General features: G+C 34.9%; 1 protein-coding gene and 1 pseudogene across 1 annotated transcript; one reads left to right on the top strand and one right to left on the bottom strand.

Annotated features, from left to right (window-relative positions):
* Window positions 1–351: 351 nt before the first annotated feature.
* On the bottom strand, window positions 352–8,389 carry LOC121329685 (annotated as a pseudogene).
* A 1,389-nt stretch (window positions 8,390–9,778) lies between these two features.
* LOC121330196 (SRA stem-loop-interacting RNA-binding protein, mitochondrial-like) lies at window positions 9,779–12,134 on the top strand. Its single transcript, XM_041276535.1, has 4 exons — window positions 9,779–9,864; window positions 10,246–10,304; window positions 10,529–10,636; window positions 11,991–12,134. Exons 1-4 carry the CDS (start codon window positions 9,798–9,800, stop codon window positions 12,060–12,062), a joined length of 306 nt encoding a protein of 101 aa, XP_041132469.1. The 5' UTR covers window positions 9,779–9,797; the 3' UTR covers window positions 12,063–12,134.
* The last annotated feature ends 1 nt before the right edge of the window (window position 12,135 follows it).

Genomic DNA, 12,135 nt, shown 5'->3' with positions numbered 1-12,135 from the left:
ACAATATTTATAATGTATAAAAGGGTTCAAGAAAATATGACAAAAAAAGATTAGCTAAAGGAGCTGAGCAACACAGAAATAACAAATAATACAAACTGTGGTGAAACAATATGCAGGTGTCTGGCTACGAACCTCTATGACCATACTAGTTTCTGTTCCAGTTTACTGAAGCAAAATTCCTTTCACTTTTTATTATCTTATTTATTTCTTTAATGTTATGTAACTTTTGGAATATACCCCAACTGCTATGATTAACTGCAGTTTAGCCTCATTAATATAGAAGTATGATATACAGTAAAATAACGATGGACAAGTTGTGAGTATTTAAGATGAAAACAGACTGCAACTGGAACGGACAGGTATTTAAATTATGATGAGTAATGTAAATCTACCAGACTCCCTTTAATTTTTAATAAAAAGGTACCTTCAAACACAGGAGCAACATTAAATACATAAGAACATTGTAGCAAAAATAATCTGATCTTTAATACATGTTTTGTATGTGGAACAAACAACTTGTAGCTGAATTAAGTCTAAATGTAAAATGAACAATTATCATTTTGAATTATGCTTGTGAATTGTGAAGCTTGCTGTCCGGTAGTGCTAGTAGGACCAATACAAAATGAATGCTCTAGCTGCTAGGTATATTTTTAGAGGTATCAGGATCGTAGCAGTCCACTGTAATCATCTAGAAACAGACCAGCTTCACAAGTTGTCTTTAAAACCATGGGTTTACAGCAAGGCGTTTGATAATGTGAATAGGCTTGAAATAATGTAATATTCTGTAAAACTAAAAATAAACTAGTTTGTAGAATTAGACAAACAATAACACACATCTATGATTCTTCCTGTTATAATATTCTCTGGCTTCTCATCAAAACATTTGCATAATGTCAGAAACAGGTTTATCTTGAGATAGTTAAGATCTGGACGCTCAAATTGCACACTACTATAGTTCTTAATCAAAAGCAGCAGAGCTCAAACTAATGTGCAATAGTTAGGTGGTCCAGATAGCACTGACCCCCCACAGTCTGAGAGTATGCAGTATTATGCAGGGAATGTAAAGTACATGGTATCATTGGCATCAGGTCAGAATGATATTCTGAGACAAACAATCTTGTGCTTATGCGTAACAAGGTGACAGTTTTAGTGGCATCATTTAATGTGATATAACAGTAAACATTTCAAAGCAGGGCCTCTGGGATAAGTTATTACCCTAATACAAGTGTCCACGATGTTCAGAGTTATTGCTTTTTTCATTTAACATTACTTTCTTCACTGTCTGAGCTTCCTTCGTGATAAGTGCCTGGCTGGACGTCAACAGTGTTTTCATTATCAGGCTCCGTTGGGAAAGCCTTTCCCAGTCCTAGTACTTGTCTCACAGTCATATTGATTTGAGAGGTCTGAATATACTTTGCACAGACTGCCCAGTCCTCTTCAGAAACATTCTGTACAACAGAGTCCTCTGGAGTATCATCTGCAAGTTCTTGAAGCAGGAACTGAGGCAGGGCCTGCTTGTCAGGACTGGAGACTATTCTAGGAACTGCATGATACAGGAGCCATCTCGACCCAGACATAACCATGATGTCTCCACTGTGCATAAACATAGGAGTGGCTGGATCTTCCCTCCTCAAGCCACCCAGCAGGAAGACAGCCGATTGGCCAAAACTACCAGGATAAAAAAAAAAGAGACTGATACACACAAAACAGATACACACAAAATATTACACCAATATATTATACATACAGTACTGTGCAAAAGTTTTAGGCAGGTGTGAAAAAATGCTGTAAAGTAAGAATGCTTTCAAAAATAGACATGTTAGTAGTTATATTTATCAATTAACAAAATGCAATGTGAGTGAACAGAAGAAAAATGTACATCAAATCCATATCTGGTGTGACCACCTTTTGCCTTCAAAACAGCATCAATTCTTCTAGGTACACTTGCACACAGTTTTTGAAGGAACTCGGCAGGTAGGTTGGCCCAAACATCTTGGAGAACTAACCAGTTCTTCTGTGGATTTAGGCAGCCTCAGTTGCTTCTCTCTCTTCATGTAATCCCAGACAGACTCGATGATATTGAGATCAGGGCTCTGTGGGGGCCATACCATCACTTCCAGGACTCCTTGTTCTTCATTGCGCTGAAGATAGTTCTTAATGACTTTCGCTGTATGTTTGGGGTTATTGTCATGCTACAGAATAAATTAGGGGCCAATCAGATGCCTCCCAGTAAACTGCCTTCAGCAACCTCACCTTGTTAGCTGAGTTTGGCTGTTCCTCACCCAGTTTTATTCCTCCTACACAGCTGTTTCTGTTTCAGTTAATGATTGTGTTTCAACCTACATATTGAATTGATGATCATTGGCACCTATCTGGTATAATTGTTTAATCATACACATGACTATATGCCTACAAAATCCCTGACTTTGTGCAAGTGTACCTAGAAGAATTGATGCCGTTTTGAAGGCAAAGGGTGGTCACACCAAATGTGGCTTTGATTTAGATTTTTCTTCTGTTCACTCACTTTGCATTTAGTTAATTGATAAATACAATCTATTAACATGTCTATTTTTGAAGTTTCAGTATTCAGACAAAAAAAAAAACCAAGCAAAACAAAAAAACAAACAAAACAAACAAAACAAAAAAACAACGCTATGCCGGTTCCATTTTGTGTTTTTGTATTATGCAAATTATAATAATTCCCGCCAATTGTTTTTACTTGACATTAGCATTATTCCTGTCTAGCTGCATTATACTGCTTCGTCTCTCACATAACTGCCAAGAGGTAATTTACATGCACGATTCAATAATTGTTGTAAACAGAACACCATGTTTTTGAAACAGTAATTAGGTCTCTGCTGTCTAAATGAATTATCCTGGGATTACATTTTACCTGAATGATAACAGCGGCCAAGAGTGGTCCAGCTCTGATTCATCAAGATGAATTCCAAGAGAAGAATCAAAGTGATAGTAGATCAGGATCCCAGCCTCTGCTTTCAACCTTTAGAAGCCACAACCTGCTGCAACTCCTTCAGACAGTGCATTCAGGTCTGAGGGGAATGGGGTGCAGTGATCCACAGAGTACGTCTAAAAAGCTGCAGATACAAACCATAAGCCATTTGACTCTTACACATACATACTAAGCCATATAAAGAAGGCTTTTACTTTAGCAGTTTCTTAAAGGAAAGGGAGACAGATTTCTTTGGCTTTTTATCTAAGTCTCTGTCTTTGCTGCTCATTTCTACCCTACTCACAGTACAAGGTAAACTTCTGGTCACTGGAGGGAAACCAATAAAGCACTTGACTGTTTAAATCAAGTCCTTTTATTCTCCAAGGGTACTGGACTACTGGTTTTCTCAATGTAAAAAGAACAAGAAGAACTAGCAATTTATTACACTTGTATTATAATTAGGGCTTCTGTTTAACAGTTTTTATTAATTGTTTTTTTGCTTATTTTTAGCTATTTTCGAATTATGTAAATTGTTTTTTTTCAGGGCTTTTGTTTTTGACATACTGTATGAAATTAGTGTTTCGGTTACTTTCCAAAATGCTTGAGCATTTTTTTTTCTGTCAAAATATGTATAGTAACTTGATAGTACTTGTACACTTAAGTTGTACCTTCTTTCCTTTGCTGTCTTCCACAACGAAATCCCTATGGTCACAGGCACATTCTTCTGGGGTTTTTGTGCGCAGGCATTATTTTACATTTTGCCACAATTCTGTTTTAAATCCTCCGTATCTTAACTGCAATACAGCTTTAAATTCCACTAACAAGCAACCTTTCCTGATTGTAATCTCGTTTTAAATCTTGCAAGCAGTCTGCAACAGAAATGCAGGAATGTGCTGTCACTCAGTAGTTGGGGCGGGTTTAAAGTATTCCGAACGAACCAATGACAGGTAGGTTTTATTTTTTTAAATGGGAAAAGGGTAAAGTCAACGTGAATTAATTATCCATTTCCAGTTTTTCCTACTGTTTATTGGCTAGCCACCAGTTTCATTTTTTTTGTATCAGGGGTGTTTTATCAGGTTTTATCGGTTAAAATCGAAAATCAAAAGCCCTAATTATAATGTATAAACTTGTAAAGTTTTTGCAGACCATAGGAATTATTAACTCTGATTTACACTTACTTCATAGGTGACATGAGCGATTGCTGTGTGACATGACAAAAAAAATATATATATATTGATAATAATAAATCTACCCATGATGAGATTATTGTGCACCACTGGTCATGAAAATAAATTATCTTCAGTGATCAAGCATGAAAGATCATCTACATATCAAATCTATGCTTAGAATCTGCTCATTTTAATCAACGTCCTGTTTGTAGTGCCTTTTATCAATTTAGCCGATTATAGTACGCTCCTATTTTGATAGCCATGCATAAATGTAATCAGTAAAAGTCAGAAACCGTTGAATACAGAGTATGTCTGATGTAATGGTGCCTGTTTTATGCGGGAATTAAATGGAACAGCAGCCATGTTTAAATTCAGAGATTGTTGTCAGAATTTTTGCAATGTCAAATAGAGATCAAAGCTAATGAATTCAGCATGTGAATCAGTTAGTATGAAAGAACAGTGTTACTTTAATTAGCATATAAACTAGACAAGCTTCATGCCTGTACAGTTAAAGATTAACCACCCTGCCTTAAAGCAAACAACAACAAAAATCTATGCAATTTGTAAGGCCCAGCCAAAAACTGAATTAAGACGACTGAATTATTTAAATGTTATTGTTTTTTTCACATTTTCACTGTCTTGGATATATCTATTCAGGTTACAGGAGACTGTGAACACCAAGAAATCATAGTGTTTTCCAAGCAGTATAAAAGGGAACCATACCTTTTTGCGAGATGACCAAGAGAAAATCATTACATTTCTGCAGATTGTGGTCTTATGCGACGGAACTATACGATAATCTTATACATGTTTTATTTCCAGGCTAGGAGAAGGCCAAGGCAGTGTAATTTGTGCCTTGTTTAACACGGTTCTTTTTTTAATATAAAATAACATCCTGATAAGCCTGATCCCTTTACTTTCTTTTTAATTGCTAAATTTAACCAAAAATAACTGGAAAGCTTAAAAGCCTCATGTACAGATCCATATTTTGAAGTTTCTTTAATGTCAAGCAGTCTAATTCACTTAACTGTGTCTCACGTGCAGTGGTACAATGGAGAGAGAGAGAAATCTCTGTTACTCAAACTTGAATCTTAGATTCACAGTGAAAAGAGGTAATTACTGCTTCTGTCATCTTTTCTTGGGTTACCCTTTTAAGGGGCTAACTCTATTCCAATGCTTAGTGGAGTAGATGATTTACAATAATGCACTCAGTATTTCGAGTTACTCAGTCTGTGGATAGAAACACTTTTGAAGTTTGAGATGCCTTTGGAAATGTCTTAATGAAATCAAGTAGCACTCCTGAATTATTGGATTAGCACATAGGCCAATTACAGAGACCTCCTTATCTCCCACTGAGGAGTGGTGGCAATAGGTGTGTTTACACTGGCACAAATATTCCGGATCGAGAGGATAAGAGGATAGAGGATGTGTAAACGCTACTGAGCACGTTCTGGAATCCGTCTTCTTATCCTCTCAAATGTTGAGTTCGTATTCTGGACTGAGAGGACGGATTCCGGTCACTTTTTTCAGTGTAAACACGCCGAGGACGTATTCTGGAAATACTCTGGTGTTTACACTGTGTGATTCATCCCAGTTGTGAAAAGATGTGAAAAGACTCAACATTTATAGTACAATATAAGCAGGTCTTGCTCTCCATAACTGCCCTAGCACTTGTTATTTTTTTGGCTGGATCTAGTAGGTTGCATAGAATAATTAAATATTGCTGTTATATGCAGGTTTGTGAGACATTGTAGAACTCTTGCATTTTTCAACTCAAGCTGAAACAATGTTTTATAATAAGTTTATGTAATAGAAGGATGCCAGCAGTAGACTCTGAATCTGGAAATACAGAAGTAGAGCCAAAAAAAAATTCCAGCACAGAGGAATTAAACATAAGAGACCTCAGAAAATACGCATCACCAGTCTTCCTAGCTGAACAACCACTGTGATCAAAATGCATGAGGTACATACAGTTTCATTGTAGCTTTTTACCTCTTTTAAAAATACATACTGGATTTTTATTTCTAAAGCCCCAGAGAGAATGCAGATATTTTCAAGCTTTGTCCGTTACAGTTTATTACGGTTAGCTCCAACCAGTGACTTCATTAGAACAGTCTAAGAAAATTAACTTGCTACTGAAGCTCATCTTAAGCTTTCTCATTCACTGAACTAGAACTACTTAAGACTGTTTCAAAGAATGGAGGGGAGTAATGTTAAAATAGACATCAGACGCTGATAGAAACTGGCAATGCAGATTACGACTTACCTCATTTGATCTCTGCTTTTCTCCCACAAATTGCCGGTGTCCGTTGGCGACATATGCATGTCTAAATTGCAGATGTTGGGTTTCTGAGGATATACTTTGAGATACTGTTTCACCCAGTGATGTTGTGAACCAGGAAGGAACGGGTTTGAGATGAAAATAAAGCCTGTTAAAAAAAAGATCAATCTGGCTAAATGTTATTTGACAATTCAGACAGGCCTCACAGATCGGCTTTGAGAGCTTCCATAAAGCCAAGTGAACTCATAACCATATTACAGGTTGACAGAAGGCCTGTCAATGATCATTTGAAAAAGAAGTCTAAGATAATTGTTAAGTTCTAGCTGCACCAGTCTCAAGGTACTGCAGCTCCTGCAGCTTTCCTCCCATAGCAGCGGCTGTGAAACAAGACAAGAACCTCCACAAAAGGGAGCAAAGACAGTGCAAGAATTGACTAAAATATAGAGTACACAAAGTACAACGGGGAATATAACCACAGTTGATGCATAACCAGATACACTACAACAATCAAATAATTATTTGCACTGTTATACTCATTTAAATGCTACTTTCTTTCAAGGACCCAGTTGTTTTATGAAAAAATGAAAAAAAGACACATCATAGTAAAAAATTATTTCAGGTGAAAAAAAAATCAGGTATTAAAAAATGCCATCAATCAACAATCAATAAAAAAAAAAACCCTGATCCATACCTTTATTCGAATGTGTCCTAATAGAAAAATACACTGAGCAGTTATATGCAGTTAATGGCAGCCATGAAATCTATTGATCCCTTTACAGATAAGCTGATTCCCCAATTGGCAATACTGCAAATAATAAATACATTAAAATGATACAAAAATAGACTACATCAACATTAAAAGAAAAAAAGCCTTTCCAACTTCACCTGACGATCTATGTGAGAGTCCTACTTTTTGAATACTTTAGATGTTATTATGAAACTCTCACATCCCTGAGGAGAGGGAAAAGGTTTTCTCAGTTGGATCTCATGCTATCTGCCAGTCTTCTGTGCACAGCATTACAATAAGTCTGTTCTAGCTGTGTATACCATCTGCATGCTGAGATAACAAAAAAAAATCCTGTATACCACCTTGGTCGTCGGTCAGCATCACAAACTTAATGTGGGGTCAATCAAAAATGAATCTCGCTTTTCCATTAGGCAATTGTCTGTCAGTATAACTCTTGTTCCTTACCCATCACGTTTGACTAGGAGATATGCAGTTACATAATACTTTATTTGCTTTCCTTACTATAACTTATATACTCAAGTCATCTTCTTTGTCACTTAAAAAGGTGTTTTAGCTTAAAGCAGCCATTCATCTTCATTTTTAGTGTCACACATTTAAATCTCACTTCAACATCTGAGATAAAACAGTTAAAGGGAACACTTCACTGAAACAATCTACAGGTTTTGACTTGCTGAAACTTATGAATGCAAGTTTTCTACTGTAAGCTTTAGTCATGCAGAAATTACTTAAGACTATAGTAGAGCTCCATTTGAGGATGTCAGGTAAAATTTTAAAATAAATTGTCCTTAGACACACACACCAAAAAAATGACTAACTTTGCAGTCTTGTCCCTGTTCTTAAAAAGATGGGAGCATTTACAATGTATTTAGTTACCCAGAATAAATTGAGGCATATATGAAAGATAGCTCTGGTCAAGTTATATGAAATTGTCGTACACTTACAATGGTAAAATACATTTTAAAAGCTTCATAATGTAAAAACAGTAATATTTGTATAAGAAAAATGGAAAGTAAAATCTGAATTGTTTGCACCAGTTACATTTTAGTATTTAACTGGGCTGAGAGAAACAACATAAAAAATGTTTCCAAATTGAAACCATTCAAGCCTGTTTTAATTTCAGCTGCAACTTAGCTCAATAAAATAAAAAGTAGCATTCTATACTGAATTACCTGGGTAGCCATCAAGACCAAATGCCTTCCATTTGCAGACAGGATAAAGACCAGCTCTGTAGGCGTCTCCATCACTTAGTAATGCTGCATTTAGATCACAGATGAACATTAATAATAAAAAACATATTTTTCAAATCTACAGTTCCATTCTGAACTATCCATATTCCTCTGGAAAGGGGTTTGAATGTTAGTACCCACTTATTTTTAGGTGTAGGTTTGTTCCTATAAAATTTTCAACAAAGAGATTTCCCAAACAAACAAATAAATAAAGATACATTTATAACCCCTGTATTCATACAAAAATAAATTAGGTGTAAAGCAAGTTATACTAATTTTGAAAAGCACTACAATACAACAAAATTGTATTGTATACAAATCCCAAAAGTTATACAACAGACAGAAGTAGAACATAAACACAGAAACAAACAAAAAACAAATAAAACGTGAGTAGTGCGCTAAACTGAGATCTGTTATTTTATGTAGTTTTGTGCAGCAGTAAAAAATGTAGTAAACTTCCTTAAAATAATACAACTATTGTTCCATCTATCCGTTATTTCTCAACAAAAAGTGTGCCAAGAACTAACCTGGGCAACCTGCCAATTCTGGGATTTTGATGTTGAAGTTCAGTGCACACCATGGCCTATAAATGGATTTAACTTACACACACACACATTATATATATATATATATATATATATATATATATATATATATATATATATATATATATATATATATATATATATGTGTGTGTGTGTGTGTGTGTGTGTGTGTTTTTCAGATTTCAATGTTTTTTCCACACACTGAACTTCATTAATTTAAGCATAACATATATGGATCTCACTGGAATTCTATAGAAAATCACAGACCCTGATTAGCACTATCCTGGTTAATATCACTTTAGGTAAGATAGACCAACAAGATTAGTGCTATAGGGTCTGTGACAAAAAAAAAAAAAAAAAAAAAAAAAAAAAAAACAAAACAAAAAAAAAATGGAGTGTTCTGTAACTAGTTCAGTTTAAGGTATAAATGAACAAGTACTGTACGTACATCAATACAAATAAATAAACAAACTAACAAACAAAAAATACAATTATATCTACAATTTACATTGCTTACTTTTCCAGAATGATTGCCAGATTTAGAAAAATCTATGACATCGCTCAAATCAGGAGGTGGGTTTTTTTCTTCTACAGAATTTAAACAGCTTTCTAAAAGCATCTTCCCACCTGCGCTAACATGGAAGCAGCCACGCCCGCCTCTAACCTTTCAACTCTACACCAACACGAACAAAATGCACCGAAACCGATTAAATAATTAAATACTCTCTTTTCAATTAAATACTATTTTTGTTTTATGTGATTTCAGTTTAATTTCATGAGCTTTGCTAGATTTCGTGTTTTTTTTTTGGTTTTTTTTAAACAGCCCTAATAAACATCACGTGGTGATAAGGTCAAAGTGGATTTGTCAAAACTGCAAGATGGCTGCTTCCACAAAGAAGGTGTTCGAGGTTTTTGTTTCAAAAATCCCATGGACCTTGGCTAGTAGTGAGTATCAGAAATTTAGAAATATGTGGCATTAAACTACTAACAGTTTTATTAGTGTCATTTGTGCATTATGTAGCATCGTGTAGTAATTCAGGAAAGCATGGCAAATTACCTCATGACATTGACCTAACCACTGCTCTGCATCGAATCTGATTCGTTTTATAACTGTTTAAATCAATCATTTATTTATTTATTTTTTAAATTAAGATAAGTATTTATACAAATCTGCATCCAGTGATTGACATATCGTAATAAAGTAGTACTAAGAGTCTGCAGCCGGAGCACTTAGGACATACAGTACATAGTAATTTTACATTGTTGTGTAAATTCATATTTCTGACTTTCTTGCATTAAGTATTTGGTACATGTTTTATGTTGCAGAGGAAGTGAAGGAATACTTCGGGCAATTTGGACATGTTAAGAAGTGTTTGCTGCCTTTTGTAAGTGTACATTACTGTCAGTGAAAACCATATGTGCTGTATATTTAAATGACGTGCTATCTATCTATCTATCTATCTATATATATATATATATGTGTGTGTGTGTGTATGTATATGTGTAATATATATAATATATATATATATATATATATATATATATGATATATATATAATATAATATATATATATAATCAGCTATTTTGTCTATTTTGTGTTTTTCGCAGGATAAGGATACAGGGTTCCACAAGGGTTTCTGCAGGATTGGGTTTTCAAGTGAAGGAGGTCTCCAGAATGCGCTTCAAAAGGATTCACATATTGTGGAAGGCGCAAAGGTATTTTTTTTTTTTTTTTTTTTTTTTACAATTGTTACAGGCTTTGATGACCATTGCTTTATGGTCTGTGTAACGCTTATCAGTTCATTTTTTACGTTTTCTGAAAATTAAACTCAAATATGGTCTCGTTACCAAAACTGAGTTTTCTGGTTTCTTAAAAAATGAAAAAAGGTTGTGGTTTGAAATTATATTTTCAGGAATTATAAAAATTGAATGGATAAGCGTTACATTGACCCTTTATGAATCACCTTTTTATTTTATTTTTTGCACAAATTAACAAAAATCACAATAACAGATAAAGAAAACATAATATAAAATAAAAATCAACAACCCAAATGAATCAGTCTAATGCTATTGTTTCTGATGATGAGGCCACATTATATTTGTACCTGCCAATGGTTTGTGAAACTACACCCGTCCACATACTTACCGTGGCAGAGCTGGCTTAATGTAATCTAACTGTGGATCTCTCTGTAACCATGCAATTTGTATGCTATGTCAGGCTCCACTCAGCCCCTCAGGATAACTTTCTTTGCCGCAGTCAACCCTGCGCAATTGAATGCTAACCAATCCTGACATAATTGGCACAACTTATTTCCAAAAATCTCGATTTTTGAGACATTCCCAGCAAACATGCATATAGGTGCCCACTATGAACCACCTTTCTTGAAATTCTGTACTTTTAAAGCTCTTCACAAAACTTTGTACTGATTCTTTTTATCAGTAAAATAGGTTTAATTTTAAGCATAACAAGTTTCATAATTATCAAACTTTGTATAACTTGCAAAAAGTCTGACCTTTATTCGTCACTTATGCTTGTTAGATATATACAAAAACAACCAAGGATGGCTGCTAGAATATACCATACATCCTTGGCACGGGCTTATGAGGGAATGTACCCAGCAATGTGACCACATTCAAGTTGATGTTAATTAAATGTTTCCTCATCACTCACTGTTGTTGTTTTTGAGGGGGTCTTGGATGGGACAATATCAGACCATACAACAGTTAAGTTTGTTAACTATCCTATCATTTTGTTTTTAGAGATAGCTGGTGCACCTGTTGTGATTTTCAAGTTAAAATCAACCACAGATGGGTTGAACTAAGTAGGGAGGGTGCTAAATAGGTTATTTAATTGCATGATAACCAGAGATGTGTCCCTAACCCAAACCCCATCTTGGTACAGCTGGCTAGCCACATCTTGTAAAGATATAATGAGCACTCTTTGCTTCTACTTCTCCACACCATCCATACTGGTGTAGTTTGACTACGATGGAGTTTTGATCACAGGAGTTTAAACAAGCAAGCTTATACCATTTTCTATACATGTTTAATTTTTTTTTTTTTTTTTAAGCTTCAAGTTCAAAGAAATAGACAAGCAGCTGTTGGACGATGGTCAAGTAGGGATGTTGGGGAGTCAATTTGAAGGAAATATTTTTTGTATGTACTTGTGTTTTTGTCTCTTTACTGCAACCTTCAATAAATATTGTTTTGTGAAT

Source organism: Polyodon spathula, chromosome 17 (genome assembly GCF_017654505.1).
Source record: "Polyodon spathula isolate WHYD16114869_AA chromosome 17, ASM1765450v1, whole genome shotgun sequence".
In the NCBI taxonomy this organism is placed as follows: Eukaryota; Metazoa; Chordata; class Actinopteri; order Acipenseriformes; family Polyodontidae; genus Polyodon; species Polyodon spathula.
Note: the sequence above shows the minus strand (reverse complement) of the source record. Positions and strands in the feature narration are given on the sequence as shown.

What these genes read in the sequence shown, in the direction of transcription:
- LOC121330196 (XM_041276535.1), top strand. Translation starts at nt 9,798, where the DNA reads ATGGCTGCTTCCACAAAGAAGGTGTTCGAGGTTTTTGTTTCAAAAATC. An exon ending in CCCATGGACCTTGGCTAGTA is followed by an intron (nt 9,865 to 10,245) that starts GTGAGTATCAGA and finishes TTTATGTTGCAG; the next exon opens with AGGAAGTGAAGGAATACTTC. An exon ending in AGAAGTGTTTGCTGCCTTTT is followed by an intron (nt 10,305 to 10,528) that starts GTAAGTGTACAT and finishes TGTTTTTCGCAG; the next exon opens with GATAAGGATACAGGGTTCCA.